At 45.5% G+C, this 23,001-nt stretch overlaps 1 protein-coding gene across 1 annotated transcript; it reads left to right on the top strand.

Annotated features, from left to right (window-relative positions):
* The first annotated feature begins 7,043 nt into the window (after positions 1-7,043).
* syt9b (synaptotagmin IXb) lies at positions 7,044-22,702 on the top strand. Its single transcript, XM_068739164.1, has 8 exons — positions 7,044-7,191; positions 13,924-14,099; positions 14,193-14,410; positions 14,594-15,134; positions 20,336-20,456; positions 20,548-20,719; positions 20,795-20,924; positions 22,625-22,702. The coding sequence occupies exons 1-8, from the start codon at positions 7,044-7,046 to the stop codon at positions 22,700-22,702; spliced, it is 1,584 nt and encodes a 527-aa protein (XP_068595265.1).
* Positions 22,703-23,001: the final 299 nt, after the last annotated feature.

The raw sequence follows: 23,001 nt of genomic DNA, 5'->3' as shown, positions 1-23,001 counted from the left end.
CAGTTCCTTCTAGAAAGGAAACCGCGGCAGCCTGATGATGTAAATGTAAATGCAGCAAACGGGAGTCCAAGGCTCGACTCTCTTGGTCCGATATGTCGACCATCACTGCACTAACGGTAAAGTGCTGCTGTTTCCATTGAACATATGCAGGAAACCACACCCAACACCCACTAATGAGCAAATGCTCTTATTCATTCAAGCACAAACAAACAGCAGGGAATGCGGCTCGCCGCCGTGCTTCTGTGCAAGCCCATCAATCCCCGGCGAGGGATCCTCTCGGCGAAAGCTTCGGAGCAGACTCGGCTTTCATTATTGAAAAGCATCAGAAAATTAGATTTGAAGGGTTGCATGTTTGTCTGCCTGTTCCAAGCAAGCAGTTTGATGCTAATTAGCAGCACATAAGAATGTTTGAACGAAATGATTTGCAAACAAAGCAACAACAGCTTCAAGAAAGAAGACGAGAGACCGTGAGCTTTAGGCTCTAACAAAGCTGCGGGCTTTTCTCTTATCTTACCCTGAATGCAAAAACTGACTTTTCTCTCTCTTTAGTTTGATTAATGACATGCAGTAGAGGTGAATCGGTGACAAAGAAAACGGGACTTGCATTCAGTGACTTGGGGTTCACTATCATGTCCCCGGAACACTAGGGTCCAGGATTGAACCATCATAACCCAAAGAAAGTGTGTGTTTTTTTCCTGATGTACTCACAATGGACCAAGACCTCCAGAGAATGAAGATCAACTCTGATCGTGTCCTCAACGAGTCACCCCCCTGGACAGTGACTGCTGGACACAATTGGAGTCAACAATCTGATAAGTGGACAGTTGCTCTGCCTCTAGCTTCTCTATGTAGGTAGGACATGAAGGAAGAGGATGTAGTGAGCCTACAGGACTGGACAAGAAAGAGCCAGGAAAACAGTAGTACAAGAGGCGGTGGACAATGAAGGGTCCTTCATAGGATTAAAAAGAGACTTCATGAAGAGAAACATGTCAGAAGGAGGACTGGAGGACTTTGAAGGAGAGCCAGGCTTGAGAAGAAGACAGGACACCGAACTGAACAAACATCTTATTCTATTAGGCGAGACTCAAAGCAGATGTCTTCAGTCAGGGAATGACTAACAGGCAAATCTAATTCAAATCCTCCACAGATTGCATTACAATTTTACTCCAGGCTGAAAGAAAGAACCTTTCAATTCATGGGTTGTGTCAGAAAGTAGACATATTGTCTGGACCAACCAAAGATTTTCCCAGAAATTCAAAATTTCTAGAATAAAAATAACATTTTAGAATGACGCTGTTTGCATATTTGCTTGCATTAGGAGAAGAATAAGAGGGTTGGTAAAATGTGGTCAGTATCACACTCTCACACACACAGAGATGGTTCAATAGCTGGTGAATGGACACACTCTGGCTTTTGTCCAAATCAGTCGGTAGGCTGATGGGAAAAAAAGGGAGGCATTAATGGCTTTTGATTGCATTGAAGGTCAGCTCATATGGACAGAGAGGCTGTCCGCCTCGAGGAGGATAACTCAGACAGATCTCTGTAAAAGGTTGCAGTTCCTGACTAAATGACACCGCCCACAGGAGAACGTGGTTTCATCAGACGTTTTAGCCACGCGCTGCGTTTCTACAAAAAATACAAGCAGAGACTAGTGGATGAAGTAAATATTGCTTCCTACATCAGATACATGAGAACATTAGCATGTCGTTCGTGTCTGTTAAGTTAAGTGGTGGTGGTGGCTGATGAATCTGCTGGGACAGAAGGATGGTGTTGGGTATACATGGTTTTCCATGATTCCACCCATTCATGCTGTAGAAGGAAAGCAGACAGTCAGGTCAGCATTTACAGAAACTTTGTCCTGAAAGACCATTCAGATACCAGGTTATAGAACCATTTATAAAGCCGGCTGCAATCTGCCGAAGCTCTATGAAATTACCCCGAACCCGTGACATTTAGATGATGGTCTGGACCAAATTTAACCGCAGGCTTCAAGCGGAGGTCCACATCATTCTCCAAACACACTTTAAGGTGAGGCCGTCCCAGCCCTTTGGAAACTCACTGTGTGAATTCATTTATTTAGACTGAAATTACATTTTAGAAGAACTGAACGCGGCTCTGCTGCGACAAAAACAAAAGGACTGCTTTGTGATTTATTTTGCCTCTGTAGTCCACAAGCCGACAAAGAACTTTACGGATAACTGATGGTAACCTGCGTCTCCTGCTAATTCAACATTTGATTCGTTTAACGACGACTTGAGGGTGATGGATTCCAGAGCTCTAAAAAGGCTTGCAGTGTGAAGGAGTATTTCTTTGCTGATGCCGCAGATCTGTTCTACTCTTATTTTAGCTTGTCTTTTAGCCAAGGTTGAATCTTTACTCTTTTGTATTAATTGGCAAAATCAAACAGTGAAACATGTTCCTAATAAAAAAACGAGACCCGAGGACACACAGCCCTTTTGATTCTTTTTCTTTCCAGGCCCAGAATTGAATCATCGGCGCTGATTCTGATTGAGCATTTGGTCCGACCCGGTCAAATTCTCCAGACTGATGGATGCACGGAAGAAGGTCTAAGGACGCAGAAGGACAAAGGAACGTTTCTCTCACAGCTTCCTCCTCCTCGTCTTACATGCTGCTGTCAAACGCCAAGGCCTGATAAGACTGGCTTGTTTGTTCGCAAATACTACCTCGCTGTTCTCTCTCTCTATATCAGTCCTTCCTCCCTCCTTTCCCCGGCAGCTGTCTCCTCTTCCTCCTTCCTCCGCCAGTGCTCAGTTTTCCTTGTGATCCTTGTAAGACCAGGTGAGCGGATGAACCTAAGAAAATGAGGAAATAAATAACCGAACAAATCTATTTTCAGTCTGGCCTCGGCGAGCCGGCGGAGCGCGGTCACCTTTTTAAACCGTTCAATAAGAATGACATGATCTGATTTATTGGTTTTATATGAAGGATATAACTTTGAGGGGATTGAAACTACAGAGCTCCATCGCTCTCTACACCATTAGTATGCAGATTGGACGGGCTCGCTTGCGGCCCGATGTGTTTCATGGATTTGCTTTACGGGATGAGAAAAACACACCCTCAGATAGCTGGACACCCGAGGGGCAGGTTCTGTCTAGTGGTTGACTTGTGAAAATCTCCGGCATGTCCTTCACCTGAAGATGAAGGCGGCTTCCACGGCGTGGCCTGAAGCAACACGGCGGCCTGTATGGGCTTCTTCAACGCTAAAGTGTGCTCCATCAAATACTTGCTCCAAGGAATCTTCCTCTGCATGTTTGTTGTGGATATTTCCTGGCTGGGAGCGGTTGCCAGGTAACCGGTGAGGACTCCTGGAATTTGCAGGAGACTGACCAAAGCTAGCTGTTTACCTGCTTTACCGATCGAACGGATAGATAACGAGAACTCAAAGTGATAATTGTGACTCAGCACGTTTCCAAAGTTAGGCTATTCCTGTTAATAGCAGCTTTCCTGTCTGAGAGACCGGTGAATTAAAATATGTACATATAACCAGACTGCAGTCTCCCCCGGCATCAATCTAATGACTGAATCTTTACTTCTGTCCCTAAAGGAAGATAAAACAGACACACACACATAGAGTCTTAATATCGGATCTATTCCTCCTCATCGGATGTTCCTGGATGTGAGTATATCCATGCATCATCTCATCACAAACTGTCATGATCGTAGGCCCGCCTCTTTGAGTCAGATTTTCAACGAGCACAGAGAAACTCTGGATTGGGCCGGAGCATCACGGGTCGCCTCCATCTCAATCCACCATTAATTCTTTTTGGAACCGAATCAGTTCTTTGAACCCTTGAGCCTCCGTTAGGAGCTGACGTCCGGATGCTGTGTTCTGGATCAGCCCAACCGGTGTGGAGGCAGAACAGACGCACCTCTGTTCCCCGGTACCAGCTGGTCTGGCTCCCGGCCTCCATGAATCCTCCTGAATGACGCCGAATCAAACTCACCCACATCCAATAGACGCACAGCTGCACCTCAGGGTGGCACAGCCTCGCGGATGTTAATTCAAACATGCACACGGGCAGAGGGCCCGCCCCTGCCACACACACATACATGGAGTAAACACAGAAATGATCCGCTGGACTGAAGCTGGTTTTAAACCCGAACGAGCTGCTCAATCATGATGCAACCAGCCTTGAGGCACGGAAACATCAGGAGGTGTTTACCCCTTCATCTTAATTGACTTTAAAGCATCCTGCTTCATGTGGTTGCCATGGCTACCACAGCTCACCTCTGACTCTCGTCTGAGCCGTACCAGCCTAACACGACTATCACATCAGGAGATTTTATTTTGCCACGCTATCTGAAAGCGTCTGCGAGCATCGTCTGATGTAACGGTGGCGTTTGACCTCTGTTCTCTTGCATCTGCAGCGAGAACGAGATAACGCCTCGAACGCCGCGATGAGGTAGGCCAAGTAAAATAAATCACGTCAACAGACGGGATCAACACAGAGCCGTCTGCACACAGACTCCTGAATGGTTTTCTCCGCAGTCCCGGCGGGTTTGGAAGACCACACCCGTCGTCTGGTTTTCTCTCTCTCGTGGTTTTTCTGTGATTTTTGTATGAATTCTAAGATGAAGTTTCAAGAGCCGCTGATTTTGATGAAGTATCTGAAGGCAGCATGAAAACAATGTGATGGAAACTAAACATTCTCCTGTTAGAAAAGGGAAAACATCGTGGATCCTCCTCTTCATCATGATTCCCTCCAGAAGTCTGTGCTTGGAATTGTTAAATGCCATCGTACAGGAGGGCTCCGCTGCTTCTTGTATTTACCTGACACGGAGCACCTTCAGCATTCATCTGGAGTCTTATTCCTGATGAAGGTTATTCCAACTGCAGGAATCATAATTAAAAGCAGAATTTCTGGCTGATGGTAAAATGTCTGCTCCAAAGCGGTTTGGTGTCGTTTTCACTGCGTCTGTCCTCTGCCACCTTTCAGAGTTTGACATTTGAAGACAGGAACTTTGTGGTGCATTCACCTCCTGAACGCACCCGGGGCACGGTGTATTCAAGCGTAAACACAGATATCTGTAACTGAATGGCAATGAAATAGAAAGAGAAGCGTCACCCAGAATGCATTTCGTGCCGTGAAACCAAATCGATATTGCATATTTGTGACAAAAACTTTTATTTGTGTGCAGCTTTTGACACGGTTGTTAGAGGTGATATAACAAACCTGTCACAATATTTCTGCAGCTTAGAGTTATTTTTTCTTGCCTCTTCAAATGCTTCACCAAAGCACACAGAGAAAGGGGGCTACTGAGCCAGAGAGGCTTTTATTAGCTCCTTCACCGGGGCTTTAATGTGACATTTATCTGCCGCTCTCGCCCTTCATTACGCCCGTCGGTAAAGGTCAGGTGTTTGCACAGATGCTTTCCAGGATGGCGTTGGGGATCGCTGGTATTACTCTGGAGAGGCTGGACTTTAAATGCAGGATTCAGACACATGGTGCCCCGTCAGTTCACCGATCAGCGATCATTCAGCCACCGTTTGTGGAAACAGGCGAAGTCAAAAGTCAAATGATTTCATCGAGATCGAGACGTATACTTCAGTTTACTTTGAATGCGTTCATTTTTAGGGTAATTTTAAACTTGAGGAATCCAAACAGAAGCCACGCCCTCCTCTGTCCTGACTCTAATTGGCTTGGCGCGATGACATCACGCCTGATGTTGAACTTTATTCAAAGAACTGTGAATCAGGATCAGGATAATCAACCAGATCACATGACCTCTGCACATGTGCAGACAGGACGGCAGGCCAATTTGCAAAAATGAATATAATTAAAACACTCGAGGGCAGCACATTGTGAATGTGTTAATGTAAGACAAGTTGGATAAGACATTAAAATATGTTAAATCAGACATTTACGAATGGATCAGACTCAGATGTGGAGAGAACATCAGACTCCTCACAGAAAGTCCATATCTGAGGTGGATTCAAACCTGTGACCTCCTTGCTGTGAGGCTCCAGACCCCCCCCTCAGCCTATGGACATAAAACACTGAATAAAGGCAGAGTGGATTGATGAAAACAGTCAGCTTTATAGATCCGGCCTCTGACAGCAACCTGCACCCCTGATGGGGACACTTCAATCCCAAACACCCTGAAGAGGAAACAACAGACACGACTGACCTGCAATCAATAACAAAATATGATTTCTTGTCAGTTGGGGCACAAAGAGAATATTACAGCGAGGTTCACAAACTGGGTGCATCACAAAGGAATGGCTGCAATGATTACCAGCACTTTGTAAGAAATAGAGTGCAACCAAAGAAGAAGAAAGACTTCATTAGTCACATTTAAGTCCGCTGAGAAGAACCAGATCTGACTTTAATGAGATCAAAAGGAAGACCATGCACTGAGGGATCTGAAGACATTTTCAGGAAGGTCTGTCGCAGCTTTTCCTCAGAAGACATGTCTGTGAGAAAGGAAGGCTGCTGCCTGGGTTGCATGGGTGATGGAGATGGTGATGATGACGGAGGCGGAGGGGGGTGATGAAGGCGCAGCTTCCTCTCTGTCTCTGTGCATCCCAGCGCAACGAGAAATAATTAAGCGCAGTGAAAGCCGAGCTTTCATTCACAGACCTCGCCTGGCTGTAGCTGCAGGCTCGGCACCAAACGCGCAGGGAAGATCGAGGAGCACCGAACCAAAGGAAAGAATAACGGGAACAGAAACAAGAAGGGGAGGAGGAGGAGGAGGAGGAGGAAGGCAGGAGTTGCGCGCCGTGCTGGAATCATTATTTCACTGCTCAACGACCAAATCGCGCAAAAGAGTATTTTTTAACAAATAAAAACTTCTAATCCTGCAGCTTGAACCAACAACCTCTACTCCAAAATCACCTCAACTCCGGGAAATTCGGAGTTTACCGGATTTCGCGGATGCGTCGAGCGCACCGGACCTATCCGAGGGTGTAACCGCGCGGCGCATTCCGTGCGTCTTTGCGCCGCGAGAGAGCGCGTGCGTTTGACGGAGCTGCTGGAGGATCAGCCGGAGTGGCCGAGCAGTCAGAAGGATGCTGGTGGGCAATGCCTGCAGAAAGAGAGGATGAGATCTGTCGAACGGCGCTGGAGCTGCTGTCCGACCTGTGCGCCAAGGGAGAGGTGCAGGACGACCACTGCCTGGATTTCACTTACTACTTCAGGGACTTGGCCAGACCGCGTTACACGGACTCAGGTCAGGATCAGGCGTATTCAGTTTAAAGTCGGCTGGACTTGAGCTATTGGGTTGATTTTAACATGCGCTCTTGTTGTCATTAGTTTTTTCTCTTTCTATTTATTTCATTTCCAATACAACTGTAAATTGACCAAGTTGAATAAAATACACCCGCTTATTTAGTTTTCATTAAAAAGGAATCATCACTGGCTGCAGATAGAGCTCATCCAGCCATTCGAGAACTTGTTGCACGCATCCCATTAGCAGCAGCACAATCTGAGAAGCACTCCAGACTTAAGTGTGTGTGTTTATTTGCAAGTCCACCACAGCATCCATTAGCCCCCTGCAACAGACGGTGTGAGTGTTGGTTGGGTTTCTCCTCTTCATCGAGCAGGACGGAGAGGAAAGGCCCCACCCGACATTCCCCATCGTTCCAGGCACTTTGCAGATGAGGGTCTAGGAAAACAAAGAAAGCCTGTCATCTAATCCACTTATTCCCTGAAATCTATTCTATTCTAGAAACACTCTTCGGAGCATTCAGGAGCAGTTTTTCTGAAAATCAACGCTGTTCTGGGTGAACCTTTAAAAAAAGATGCACTCCGCCATAAAAAGATGTTTTTGGAGTTAGAATAGATTGCTTACGACAAATAGCGCACTCAAGATGATGATTTTATTATTTTTAGTGCGTTGATTCGAGTGTTCAGTGGAATATGTGCGTAAATCGGAACATGCATGCATTAAATGATATTTCCCATGCCTATGTGAAACATATGTTTGTTTCTGTCTTCCTCCGTATGCAAGTCTCTCTGTGAGTGTGTGTGTGCGTGTGTGTGAACATGTTTACATGTGTGTTGGTTTTTATCTGTGGCTCGCTGCCTTTAAACATATTACAATCCATCATTAAATATGCATGATGAAGAAGAAGTTCAAGCTACCATAGATGTTCCCCTGAGGAGCTGTGACCCACTTCTTCCTGTATTAGACTGCTCCAGACAAACACACACACACACAACAAACTAAGCGGCTGCTCTCTGACCAGTTTCATCCAGTTTGAGCATCCAAGCAGGATCAATCACTTTTTGTTTTTCCATGTAAGGTAAAAATCAGCACCAGTCCGTCCAGCGATGGAAATCTTCTGACACATCTTCACAGTTTTTTGAGTGGAGAATTGAAACTTCAGATGCTTCTAGTTCTGCAGGGAGGCCCGATGCAGAGTCAATGCACCCCCCATGTGCGTGGATTGATACGTCCTTTTCAAACAGCGTATATGCGTCAATGCTCACTCATTTCCACGCGTCCTTTTGAGTTGAAAAATCAGAAAGGTTTGACAGTCGAAATGGAGATAGCAGTGTCGGCTGTTCATGTGCCAGCTAATAAGGGAAATGCCAATTAGGAAAGGAGGAGTTTGCATTTCCCTTCCCAATTTTTCTTCTTCATTGTGTTTTGACTAGCTTAGCATGAATTAGGGCTCCGTTGGCGCCAGTGATTTCCATTGGTGCCGGTCCATTCTGCATCCACGAGCTCTTGGAGTCGACGCAGCCTCTCTGAACACGAACGATCGCGTCTTGTTGCCTTCTGTTCGCTAACGTTGCTTCGCCAGAATCATTGCTGTGAAAAATGAAGCGAGTATTCACGTCTGTTACGATGCCGTCTGCCTGCACAAACTCACAAATCATCTTCTGCTAATGCACATATAATCAGTTTAGGGTGGGGGGGATCCTCTCACCAGAGAATAACCCCCCCCCTCAAATGGTTCTCATAAGCATCAACAGAGCACACAAAGACTCCACACACTTGGCCAAGCTTCCCGCTCACACATTAACCGACGACCCTTAATTGGATATTAAGCTCGGACGTTTCCGGCGTGTGCAGCATGGCGTGCACCGGCAGCAGTTCTACTTGTACCACCGGGAAGCAACCGCCATTACGGGTTTGTCGCGTGACTGTGCTTTTGTGAATGGAGCAGCAACTTTAAAAAAAAAAAAGTACGCCTAAATGTATTATACTGTGTAAGGTGTGTATTTAAATGATGCATCCGTGTAAAATTCTGTGTTTCCACACAGACTTCCTACGAATGAAGCGACGTGACTGGAGTTGAGGTTATGACAGGTGATTGACAGGAGTCTCCATCAGCAGCCAGATGTTTATGCAGCACTTTAATAGATATTTATGAGGCGTGTACTTCTGTGACTTTGAGTCATGAAGTATTATTAGATTACAAATCAAATGCAATCCATGAGTGACATGTGGAGACAAGAGGAAAGGAGGCGCTATAGTCTTCATGTTGGAGTCGGGATCGTTCATGATCAGGAAGGATTTATGGAATCTAATACAGACTTTCGATTACGAGGTTGTTTCCTGAACAGGGACGACTATTAAACGTGAGAACCACGCTTCCACGCCCTCTCGGGCGTTTATCACACATGGACTCGCCGTCGTCGGGAATGTGGCCGGGTTCACGTCGTCCCTCCTCAAAAACTGACAGGAGTCATTCGGAAGTTAAAATGCAGCGCTTTCATTCCTCCCTCTCCCAGATGAGGGGATTTATTAAATGTTGGGGAATAGCTGAGGTTTTATTACAAACCTCATTGAATTTTCAAGGTGTTGTTGCCAGGCAACATAACACTGAATATTTGGTTTGGATGACTTCGAGTCTCTCGGGGTTTTATTGAATGAGCTCAATAAAGTTAATGGCCCTCATCCGGCGTGAAATCCTCCCATCCGCAGCAGCGCTCTCTCTCTAAGCCGTCCAGGTTCATCCGTCCACGGCGATGAGCCCTCCTTTCCCCACTCAGGGCTTTAGAAGTCATTTCCAGGACATTGTCCCCGGCTCCACCGCAGACAACACTCCCGTGCCCTTTCACCTCGGCTATTGCCTCTTATTGATCGACTGCTGACTCGCTGTTGCAGGTTATTGGACTCCACTCAATGCCGGCTCCTTGGAGGAAGAACCGGCCCATCCAAGAGTTTAATGAGAGGTCTGTGGCCGCTGACTGCAATAAGTCACGGTCCTACTTCCTGTGGTCAATAATTAACCTGCTCAACGTCTGTTTTTGAATGTAAACCCTCCAGGAATGAAAGATTTGTGATGTTTTGACCTCCTTATAGGACGCCATTAAGATCTACAACCGTTCCAGCTACACCGGTTTCTCCTCAGCACGCTAAGGCCCTGTCTGCCCCATTAGACCGCTACTATGTTAATATTACCTTTTATAGTCAGTGTGGCACGGTGGTGTAGTGGTTAGCGCTGTCACCTGACAGGCACTGGGTTTGAATCCTATCTGTACGGAGTTTGTATTCTCCCAGTGTTCACGTGGGTTTCCTCCAAAAACATGCAGTTTAGGTGAATTGATTACTTGACACAGTCATGTAGGGTCAGGATCTCGATCTGCTTATTTGACGATGACGTTTGCAGCAGCAGAATAGCGTGATTGATGGTTATTAGCTGCGTAGGCGTGTTGGATAGTAAAGAGGAGGGGGCTGGTGTTGCTGTATGAAAAATGCATCCGTGTTTTTGTGTCCTTAACGTGTGCGTGTCTCCGGCGCAGCGACTAAACAGTGAATGTGTCGTTTCTATTATGTACCTTCTTCAGCGGCGCCGGCGCCTCTGTCCCCACTCATCACCTCCAATGCCCGAAACCGCTGAGATGATATGGCGCTGAAATATCACGAAATCAAACCATTAATTACCATCTAAAAGTCTGTTATTGCACAGTTTATGGAGTCAATGATAAGAAACTGAGGTCCTGGACCAGGGTACCAGATCTAGTTCCAGGTTATTGACTGGACTCACATCAGCAGGATTGTATTATGCCCCATGCAACCTCCCTCCACTGGCGAGATTGCTAAAATCTGGATTGATTTTAGCAATCCATTCAGTCCAGCCCCGAGTCTCTTTTCATGTCTTTTAACCCCTTGTCGGCTGCAGTGGACAAAATCTAATTTGTGTCTCACTGCATCTTTTAAGTGGTCGATTCATATCTCCAGGAAAAGTTCTGAAAGTGTAAGTTTGTCTTATCTTGTTTATTTAATACAAGAAATCCTAGATAAATGGATTTCCAGTCAGACGTAGTGAGATTGAACATTTGTGAAGAAATTTAATTTTACGTCTCTAATCGCCTCTTTATCAGATAAACAATTTGAACTGGTGGTTTGGGTCATCGTCCGTCTTTTACTTTGACTGTTCGATTGATGGAATTTTGAGCAGACATTCATCAACCCACCAAAATGAAGCCGACTTTTCCTCCAACCATGGTTTACGGTTGACATTTACAGTCAGGAACAAATATCGAGGAGATGATTCTTTATATTCATATGTTTTTTTTTCCCCATGAATGAATAAATTCTTAGTGCTGCTTCCAAACTCTCCCAACCCTTCAACACAACATTAAAGTGATGATATATCAAGGCACACGCTAGATTAAAGACACACAACTGGCAGGAAGTGTATGTGTCACACGATTCTCATGGCTCTCTTCCCGTTCCAGCCACTGCCGACCGCCCGGGCAGATGCAAAAATAATCATCAACCTCAAGAGCGATGTTGATTTGCACAACAAGCCAAATCAATAAAAGCAGCCATCTGTTTCTCTGCTGGTTTCAGGCCCTTTAAGCTTGATTCAAAAATGCCTCTTCCGAGGTTTCAATCAGGAAAATCCATTTGTAATGTCGGACAAATTTGTAGTATGATCCCTTCCACTGATGTGCTTCCTGTTAGTTGGCTGCGTTGCTCCAAAGCCAAGAAAGTGCTGCTTTCTGGTGTTTTCTATATTATAAAGATTTAGTGATAGCATCTGTGAACGCTGCTTCCATATCAGCCGTGAAACTCTGACCTAAAGAGTGCTGCAGAATGGGACATTTGTGTCGCACCTGAATGTCTTTTGCATTTGAAGCTGACGTGTTGGAGACAGGAAAAACTATTATTTCCAGACTCTTGCTCCCCCTTTGAAATTAAATTTGCATCTGAATTAAGGCTTCTTCTGCACTTTCAGCCGTGAAACCTGATTAAAAAGTTTCTGATACAGAAAACTCTGAAGTATCTTGATTAGAGGAGGAGAGCTGATAAAGGTCTATTAAAAAGTAAATCAAGGTTTGCCTTTTTTAGAAGAGATTTCACAGCTGTTGTTTTTGAAGGCATCGGGAATAATTCCAGTTTAGAAGGACGTGTCAAAGATATGTCTGACAGTGTCAAAAACACTATGAAAGCCGATTTAAAAAGCGTTCTTGCGGAAGGAGCCAAGGCAACAGGCAGTGCATTACTTTATCTGCACCTATTTATTCTAGGTCCTGCATGCCAGGCGGTACCTTTTGAAACCCGGCTCACGCACACCTTATCCCACTTATCCAGGTACTGATTAGGCGAACACCTGAATCAAATCCATTTAACGAGGGAAATAGGACCAGCTGGATGGCAAACTGGAATCCAAAAATGACCATTAACGACACCAAAAGAGGCAAAAAGGAAGTTCTGAGTGGTTTTAATTTTTTTTCCCCCTGACTTGGAAATGTGAGCATTTATAATAATTTGTGCTCGAATAGATGCCGGAGGATTTATGAAGGATGTGTTGAGATGAGATCACAGAAATTACAGTCTCAATATTTCCACCAAAAATGCCAAATTATAATTTGTGAAGGAAACTTTCTGCTTTAGTGGCCATTAAGGACTTTCTGTCAGCCTCCTCCAACACCAGGCAGCTACACCTTCATGCATATTCACATGAACTCAAGCGACCTCACCGCAGATAATTACATTAATCAAAACCTCTCGAACGTTTTAAAAATTTTAATTGCAGACTTTCTTTATTGAGGAATGAGCGTATTGATTATCAGCTCTCTCGGATCCACTTTTAGGCCCTGATGTCCTTGGTTGCAGCCCACGTTGGAACGCAAAATTCCAAGACACCCTGTAGGCTCTGAAAGGAATCCGACAAAGGTGTTTGAAAGAAGCCGCAGGGTCGTCTGAGCTTTGAAAGGACGAACCTGCGAGAGGAGAGGCAGCCTTTTCAACATAGGTTTGCTTTCTAATTCAAATCTCAGCGGTCTGAAAGCTGGTTTGAAAGGAAGGTTTGTCCTTTGACAAAAAAACAAAACAAGCTAGAAATGTAAAATCCAAATTATTCCCAGGAGGAGCCGTCAGGGCTCTGGTCTGAGGGGTATTTTCCACACAGCAAAGCTGAAGCATTTGTATTTCTTTCATGAAACCGATGCATCTTGTCTTTGCCACATTAGAACCGGGGTACGGTGGAACAATCTGCAGGACCTCTGCCTGTGCCAGCTGAGAACACGAGCCAGAACCGCCGTGTCGAGTAACACTCGTGCTGCTTTCTAGTCGTCCTACTAAATCTGATGTTTTCAGCTTATCCCCTATCTTTCTCTGTAACACATTAAAATAAAGCATTCACATTATTCTTTGGTTGCCTTTATTCAGGACACCGTGTACTAGAATATATTTTAAAAACTGAAATATTTACACTCCTCATGATTGGGGCGTCACCTCTAGTTACCGTCAAACCACTTAGCAGTGATAATACTTCCATGTTAGATTTTAGCACCTCATCATCATCAATTATTAAATTCTTGATTTGTTTTCTTCCACTTTTGCCTGCAATGAGGGATTATAATGTTTTTTTCTTGCTCATTTAGCACTCTGAACAAACACCGTCTGTCCTCCCCTGGGAGCCAGGTTTTCCCGCCCCAGCATTTCTCTCTGGTGAAGCTGTGTTTACTGTTCCCGCTTCCTCTCGTCCATCTCTAGATGTCTCGGTGAGCCTGTTGTCCCTGCTGGTCACCACCTGTGGTCTGGCCCTCTTCAGCGTCTCCCTTTTTGTGTCATGGAAGTTGTGCTGGGTGCCGCTGAGTGGCCGCTTCCTCCCAGATCTCCTCAAGGGGGCGCACTTCCTGGGAGGAGACCAACAGCCCGTCCTAATTGAGGTAAAGCGGGAAAGCAATAAATGAAGATGAGCTGCTTAAAGGAAGCGTCGCCGTTTCTCCCTCACCATCCAAAGCAACATGTCTGCTGTGCAGGTGGACGCGGAGGACAGAGAGTACAGCGAGGACGGCTGCGTGAAGGAGCCTTCGGGGCCCATCCTGGCCGAGGCTGTCCCAGAGTCAGCCCTAAAGATAAGCCACACTTCACCTGACATCCCTCTGGAGACCCAAGCCAAGGCGGAGAAGTATCAGGCCCACACTCTGGCGAGGGACCGAGTCCAGAGACAGATTACCGAACCCACCTCATCTGTACGGTCAGTTCACATCGACCCCCGAAAGTACGGTTCATGTCTTGGTGCCGGTGAGTCACACAGAACTCCGGCTGCATGGAGGCAGAATGTCAACATAAAGCGAGCGTAAGGGAACAAAACCGTCCCGGGACCGTCGATGAAAGTGGTTGATTTAATATGATGAAATCTTTGCGCTGTATGTTATAGACACAACTCCATCCGTCGCCAGCTGAACTTGTCCAACCCGGACTTCAACCCGGCTCAGTTCCAGCGCCAGGAGTCTCTGTCGGGTTTGGGAAGCATCAAACCAGAACTCTACAAGCAGCGCTCGGTGGATGCAGAAGACGGCCGACGCTCTGACAGCTGCGGACGTCTCAATTTCGTGCTGAAGTTTGACTTTGACCTTGAGCAGCTGATTGTGAAGATCCACAAGGCCCATGACCTTCCAGCCAAGGACTTCTCAGGAACCTCCGATCCTTACGTCAAGATCTACCTTCTGCCTGACCGCAAAACCAAGCACCAGACCAAGGTGCACCGCAAGACACTGAACCCGGTGTTCGACGAGGTGTTTCTCTTTCCTGTAGCGTACGCCGAGCTGCCGAGCCGCAAGCTGCACTTCAGCGTCTACGACTTCGACAGGTTTTCCCGCCACGATTTGATCGGCCAAGTGGTGGTGGACAACTTCCTTGATCTTGCCGACTTCCCACGGGAGACAAAACTCTGCCGGGACATACAATACGTAACCTCGGTAAGACACCAGTTTATTTCCTTCTTCTAGTCGCATCACATTACTCGGAATAAACTTTGCATTTGATTATTATTGGTACTAAAGGCAGGTTGTCACGAGAAAACAGCCGACCAGAATGGTCTACCCTGTAAAAACCTGTGACTGCAGCAGCTGGGAGAAGATATATATTAATGGATGCATCTAATTTACCCGCCAAGTGGAAATCATCTGTGGTTTCAACAGACATAGAAATATACTTAGACGCAGTTAATGTTTAATGAAAGCAGCAGGACCCACTTGGGGATAGTGACCCAGATCTACGCTGACATAAGGTTGGGCTTGGTTTGATGTAGCGACACCGTCGACTTTACATTATTCACGTAAAAGATCAGCAGCGTTGGGGAACTGTTGGGGAATTCCTCATGTTTTTTTTCTACTATCTTTCTTAGAGGCATACCGGTAATTTGAATTCAAGACAGTCCCATACTGACTCGCGGGTTTTCCACTCGTCTTTGTGATGAGCTGGAATGTTCTGTTTTTTTGTTCTTTTCTTTTCTATATTAAGAAAATGTCAATAGACCTACCGTAATTATGGGGGGGTAAAAAATAAAATATATTTTATATCTGTTTTAGCCGAGTCCTCTGGAGGGCTTCTTTCTTCCAGAGCAGGCTAATTGTACGACTGCACAAAGTCGTTTTTATCCTTTATTTACATTCAATGTCACTGAGAGGAGACGACATATATTCCTGCTATCAGAAAATGCACACCAAGTCCATCCTGGATCGTGCTTCGAACCGACGGCGGAGTCGGTGGCGCAGCTTCAAATGTATTTACCAACAAAGGAGGCAGAAGAAGACTCGTGAGTCTTTCTCTGCCTCGCTCGCAGACATTAGAGGCTTTAGTATTCTGTTATTTGTCTCTGGAGCACTTTTGGGATGATTATTTTGTATCTGTCATTTCCGCCGAGCTCTTCCTGTGTTCCTCTTGATGATCATAATGAACCATTACGCCCACCGAGAACAAGAGACATTTCCACTTTTACTTACTGTGTGTGTGTGTGTTTATGTTTGTGTGTCTATGTTTTGCATGAATTTGCTGTCTTCTTGTACTTTTATTGCTCGACCATGGGAAAAGGTCATTCCCTTGCATCTTATCCTTTTATTGCAAGATATTCCTCAATAAAATAAAACCTTTAGAAAGAACTGATTCTCAAAGGGAAGGGATATAAGTCCATTGATTATTAACAATTAAAGTTAAATAAGATGTCGCTGCGACTTCCTCCCACAGTCCGACTGGGAATGTCGGTACGAGCAGCTGCAAATGGAAATTAGCCACGCTGCTATGAGCTACAACATCACAATATCCGCTGTCGCCTCTGTCTGAATCCTTATAATGAATGTATTAATCATGTTTCCATCAATATGTGTGAGAATATATTTATCAGAAGCATTATTAAAAGAGCTTTTCAGGAAGCCCCCCCCCCCCCCAGTTCAGCACCTAGTGGCTAACAAAAGTCTGTTTTGAAGCTGATTTCAACAACACAGCTGCTCCCCATCAAGTCATCAAGTTCAAAGGCAGCAAATGATCATTAGTGGGGTCAGCGCCGAGCCGGTACTGACCCGTTACTGCCTTGCTGACGAAAGCCAAGCCAACGCCCTGTGGGACGATATGTCCACCTCCAAACACACACACACATGCTATTGTTGATGGTTTATCCTTATTGTTTTACAGCTTCCAACAGCGTTCTTAGTTAAACTGGGAACGTTCTCTAAATTAATTTGTTTAGAAATAAAAAATAAATGCAAAACGGCAAATAAAATCAGTCTGTTGTCACAAATACGACAAATACGTTCCCCCAAAAACCCAGATGTGACACTAGAGTCCTGCACCCAGTGGTATTGACCCGGATTTGTTCATCTCTCTCTCTCTCTCTCTCTCTCAACTGGGTTGCCTCCCTTGGGACCCGGGGGGACGGACACTGTACTGGTCCAGTCTCAGTCTGTGTGCATTAATCACGGCTCCTGACATCAAAGCAGCCTCTAACTTTGCAGCAACACATCTGTGAACTTGCTTAAAGATGTGGTTTAGATTCTAACATCAGTCATTTGTTCTCTGTTGGGCCCGAGAAGCAGAACAACTAGACTTTTAAACAGCTTTAGATCGTCAAGAATCTGATCAACTTGCTGAGTTGATTATTGCCTGTGGGTACAGACCTCGTTTCTTATCAGACGAAGATGATGAAGCACTGAGAGACATAACCTGCAGCTCCTGCAGGGCCAATCAGTCTGCATGGCCTGTAATTAGGGCCCTGATAAATGGGATAAGCATGTGTGTATGTGTGTGTGTGTGTTGTTAATGCAGTAAACAAGTTTCCTAACAATGACAAATGGCGCCCAGGAACAAGCACTTGTCCTCCCATCCGCCTTTATTCCCAACATGAGCCGCTAAGCGAAACGGGATCTAAATATATGACAAACAGTTTATTCACTCTTTAAAGTTTAGGTTCTACAAATCAGCGACACAGTTTTGTGTGACTGTCACTTCATTCCCTGCTGGAGGCTATAAAGGATTCAGCCGCGGCTCAGGCTCGACACTGATTTATTTACTTCCACCATGTTCGGCCAGGCAGATAATCCCAGGGTTGACTGGCCGTTCAGTGTTCTCCAGCGATTACGAGACTAAACTATCTCATGCCTGCTTTTTGTGCTTGTGTCATTCTTACCGAGTCGTCTCATCGCCTATACTGTTTTCATCCGTGTCCTTTCGTTTGTTTTATTGTCAAAAATTAACAAATGTACATCCATGAAACGCACCCAGGAAGCTTATTCAGAAGCTTTCCTCCGATTTCCACTCAACTTCATGGAGGGATGGAGCAAAGGGACGTATTCACGGCTCTGAGAGCTTAGCCTCTGAATAGCTTTTCACAATATGTGAAGCCATGTTTGTTTGCTTTACAGCAAAAAGACCAAATTAGCACAACAAGGTGCGCTCGCTTGAACATCAACATCTGAATGCGACCGGGGAACAGAGGATGTGAGTGGAATGATTTATGACTCTTTATATTTTTGAAGACGCAGCAGAAGAGAAGCCGTTAGATGAAGCCTGGCCTCTCTCCACTTTATCGGGACGCTTTAGAGCAGGGGGGCTAATTTTATTGGCCGAGCACAAGTGACCATAATCCTGACCGCAAGATTTATTATATGCTTTTAAGAGAAGGGAGCATCACTCTACAGGCCGAAAGTAAAGTGTGTGTGTGTGTGTGTGTGAGAGAAAGAGAGAGAGAGAGAGAGAGGGGAAAAGGATATCACATTATAAGTGGAGAAATGAAGGGTTTATCTGTGCGTCCGCCTGTGAAATCCTGAACGCTGCTTATTTGATTCACCTTGGATACGTCACCAGCTCGAGTGGTGGTGATGATGATGATGATGATGATGATGATGATGATGATGATGATGTGGTGTCAGTGGTGGATTGTGTCTCAGCAGCTCCTGTGATGAATCAACTCATTGCACAGTTAGAATACCACAGATCCTAGATGACTGTTTGTGTGTGTGTGTGTGTGTGTGTGTGCTTGCAGGCTTGCAGCCAGTGACATCCGTGATGAAGAAACTCATTTTGTTCAATTGGATTTTCAGGAATTTTGCACACAGGACCCACAGCAGTAGCATCCTAGTGTGTGTGTGTGTGTGCGTGTGTGCGTGTGTGCGTGTGTGTCGTCTGACTGTAATTAATCTTCATCAGCATCAGACTGACTCCATATTGATGTCTAAGTGACAATGATTTTCCAGTACAATCCGCGTGACCTTTAACTAGGCTTTCTAGCTAATTGGTTGCTTCTGACAAAGACTAAGAACCGCTAATATCCTGTTTATTGATCACTAATTGGACAGAATGCGTTAAAGCACAGCAGATGGTTGTCTTAAGCGGCTTCGTGTAATAAAACAGGTGAATTCAAAGAGTCTTTTGTCTGTTAGAAGCGCTGAATGAAGTCATTGATGTTTGCAGATGCAGAAACAGCTGCAGACGGATCAGCCAATAACCGATTTCTTTTAAAAATCTATTGATTCTTCTCCCGCCCTGTCTGAGAGGCGGAAACAGCTACTCCACGTCGCCCGTCATGTCGGAGAAAGTGTAGAAGAATCCGAGCTTCCCCTGTAACAAAGCCTGTGAGCGCTTGTCTCATGAACACAGCACTCACCCTCACACCATCACACGCTATTTTCAGACGTGCTAATTGGGAAAAGGGCGGGGCTTGTGCGTGACTGGATGTGTTGTGAATCACAGGGATCTTCTTGAGGAGGAACACGGCAGTCACTTCGTGATGCATTCCTCAACTTCGTCCAAATATCCACCGAAGCAAGCTGCAAATAACTGAACGCTCGGGACAGGAAGTTCCTGCAGCGTAAAGCGTGCTGATTAATGATGAGTCATGGCATTTATTCTTTTACTTTGAAATTATTTTACCTTTCAACAAGCCGTGACACCTGATGCTTTATCCCCATTCTCTTTTTTTCTTCATACCTATTCTCTCTGTTTTGTCACTCCAGAGAGTGATTGCGCCGTCCTTTGAGCGGCATCATAGAGCCAGTGTTTACATCAGACTGTTGCCGTGGAGATCTGCTGCTGTTTCCATTGACAAGACTCATTCATCAGATCCATTTGACACCATTATCTTCTGTGTAGCAGTGTTGGTTTGCTGTATCTGGCACATTAAAAGATTATTTCTATTAGAAATCATCACATCTACGCTGGATTGGAAGACGGGGTCCTGCCATAGCCCCTCTTGCCGGACAGAATTGGTTCTTGTTGGGTTTTTGGTTTGTTTTTTGCACCAAAGGCACAAAACGTATCCTGATCAGCACTTTCACGACTGCGTTATAGAAGCTGATGCTCCAGATGCAGTACAAGTCGACACCTCTGAGTCCAACTCCATGTTTCAATATCCTTTACTTAAAATCCCACTCACAACAAAGACTAACTTGAAGTATCAAGCACATTAAAATGCTCTTTCTGATTAGATTGTTAATAGTGATGCATTAATGTGTCATGATTGTGATGGTGAAGCTCTTTTTAATGATATGCAGTTTGGAGTGTTCGGGCTCTCAGCCGGATGGATTAATCTGGAATAAAAACCCAAATTGTGCTGCATAAATGTCAGACATCTCTGTGACAACTTTAAAATGGTTTGAATAGAAGAACGTACTGTTGTCCCTCGTTCCAGGACAACGTGGACCTGGGAGAGCTGATGTTCTCATTGTGCTACCTGCCCACCGCCGGCAGGCTCACCATCACCATGATAAAAGCCAGAAATCTGAAAGCCATGGACATCACCGGAGCCTCCGGTGGGTGATCGCAGGCCGAGAGGCGGTGCAAGCCCACGTGAGTCCATTTGCTGCCGTGACTTTAACACGTTGCCATGTTACCATACTTCAGATCCGTACGTGAAGGTGTCCCTGATGTGTGAAGGCCGGAGACTGAAGAAGAGGAAGACGTCGACCAAGCGCAACACTCTGAACCCGATCTACAACGAAGCCATCGTGTTCGACGTTCCTCCAGAGAACATCGACCAGATTAGCTTGCTCATAGCCGTCATGGACTACGATCGGTTGGTAACTTGCCTACATCTACCGGGTTTGTTTGCCGTATGTTTCTGTAACACCTCCATCTCTTTGTCCTTCAGGGTAGGACACAATGAAGTGATTGGGGTGTGCAGGGTGGGCAATGAGGCCGAGAGTCTGGGGCGAGACCACTGGAGCGAGATGTTGACGTACCCACGGAAACCTATTGCACACTGGCACCCTCTCATAGAGGTAGTGTTTCCATATCTGTATGCCTGTAATCTGTAAATCATGTTTACTACATGAAACTACATAACTGAGCAGCAGCAAGATATACCCCGTCTGCTTTCCTTTGTACGACATACAGCAGTCCTCTGATCTGAAGCTGTTTTGACATTATGTCATGTGATAAACTGAGACAATAGAGAAGTAAGAGGATGACGTAACATAAAACGCTGCATAACCATCACGCATACTTGTGTATGCAATCACGGAACGCCACAACAGAGGCGCCTGGAGAGACACAGGGAAGGTGGCTGCTTCTATTTCTGAATTTCAGCCCACACTCATTAAAAACAGAGCATGCTGAAGCAGATGCTGGACAGATTCATGCAAATTCACCTGGAGCCGTCAAAGCCAAATCTGTTGGTATTCAGCTGAAGGGGTCGGGAGATAAAAGGCTTCAAAAAGGATCAACGCCAACATCAGTCCAGACGTTAGCACCTGCTCGTGCTCGTGCGTCTTTGTGTCTTTGTAAGGATTTATCGAAGAGATGCATCAGCGTGTTAATCGCTCCTTCTGAACGCGAGCTTGCTGGTCGTTAGCGTCGTCTCTCCACGCATCATTATTTCTACCAGAAGAGGTTTGGCTCATTACGAGAGGCTAAGAAACCAGGAACACGATTCCGCCTCTAATGAATGTTTGATTTTCTTCACCTAATGAAGTTATAATCTAAGCATCATCATAGCCAGAAACTCTTTGGATTGTTACTACAGTCCAGACTGGAATCCTGTTATTACATCAATTTCCAGATCACTTTTCTCAATTTAGAATCGCTTAGCTTCATTTCTATCATCTTATGCCTTAATCATCCATACATCCATACACTTCCCGCTTGTTTCCAGCTTACTATGAGCGAGAGGCTGGGACACACCCCGAATGTGTCGCCAGAGCATCGCGGAGGCCACACGGAGACAAACAACCACTCACACACTACGGACAGTTTGGAGAAAACGATTCACCTAAATTGCATATCTTTGGAGGAACATACAAACTCCGCACAGATAGGATTTGAACCCGGTACCTTCTTGCTGCGAGGAGACAGCACTAACCACTACGCCACTGTACCACCACACCTATTAATCATATTTAATGTGTAAATAAATGAAAAGGACATTTCAACAGATTCAGCCAAGCCTCCATTAAAGAAGTGGTTGTGCGTTTGACACTGGTCCTTCTATTCTGTGCTTATTGATTAGTGTTCTGATGACAGATGCAGCTGTGTGTTAAACGCTGTCGACAATCACACACTGCCTGATGATGGTGTGTTCAATGCCAGCAAATGAACAGTGGAGATGTGTGTTCGTTGCTAAGCAGTAGAGTTACAGTGCTGAAGTAAAGTCCGTGACCCTGATAGAGCTCACACTGATGAAGACTGTAGGCCCATATATGTAGCACGCACACGCACACGCACACGCACACGCACACGCACACGCACACGCACACGCACACACTTTTCTCATTTTTCTGATATATTGAAAGAAGCTTCAATGGCTCTCAGCAGTACTGCTCCTCCCGCATCCTCGTATTCGAGAAGTACGTGCTAATAGGGATGGAATTGATGCAGCGAATGAGCACAATGCTTCATATAGCATCTGACTTTAACATACATGCCAGCCAGTCTTTAATTTGGTCTTCCTCCCTTTTCCTCCTCTTCCTCTGTTGTTGTGCAGTGGGTCGGCCAGGGGGCGGCAGGGACCGGAAGCCAAGGAGGATCTACAAACTCACTGAAGACACCACCATCGCCATGATGACGCGTGCACACACACACACACACACACACACGCACACACACACACTATAAAATGCGGTCTGTTGGGTTGGGTTACTTGCTCTTTTGTCGTCACAACTTAAATACATTCCAGGTGAACTACCGCACCGTCCTTTGTTTGAGTCGCATCCAACAGGTGAAGCTTTTCACCAAACAGCAGTTAGTGGACCAAAACCTTTTAGGCCAGCGTGTGGAACGATGTCTTGTATTTTGTGTGAGTGATCAGCTTTCATAGATAAAGTAGAAGTTAAGGTTGTAGTAATGGAAATGGACAGATCA

This window comes from Brachionichthys hirsutus, chromosome 5 (genome assembly GCF_040956055.1).
Source record: "Brachionichthys hirsutus isolate HB-005 chromosome 5, CSIRO-AGI_Bhir_v1, whole genome shotgun sequence".
Lineage (NCBI taxonomy): Eukaryota > Metazoa > Chordata > Actinopteri > Lophiiformes > Brachionichthyidae > Brachionichthys > Brachionichthys hirsutus.
This window is presented reverse-complemented; position numbering and strand designations above follow the sequence as displayed.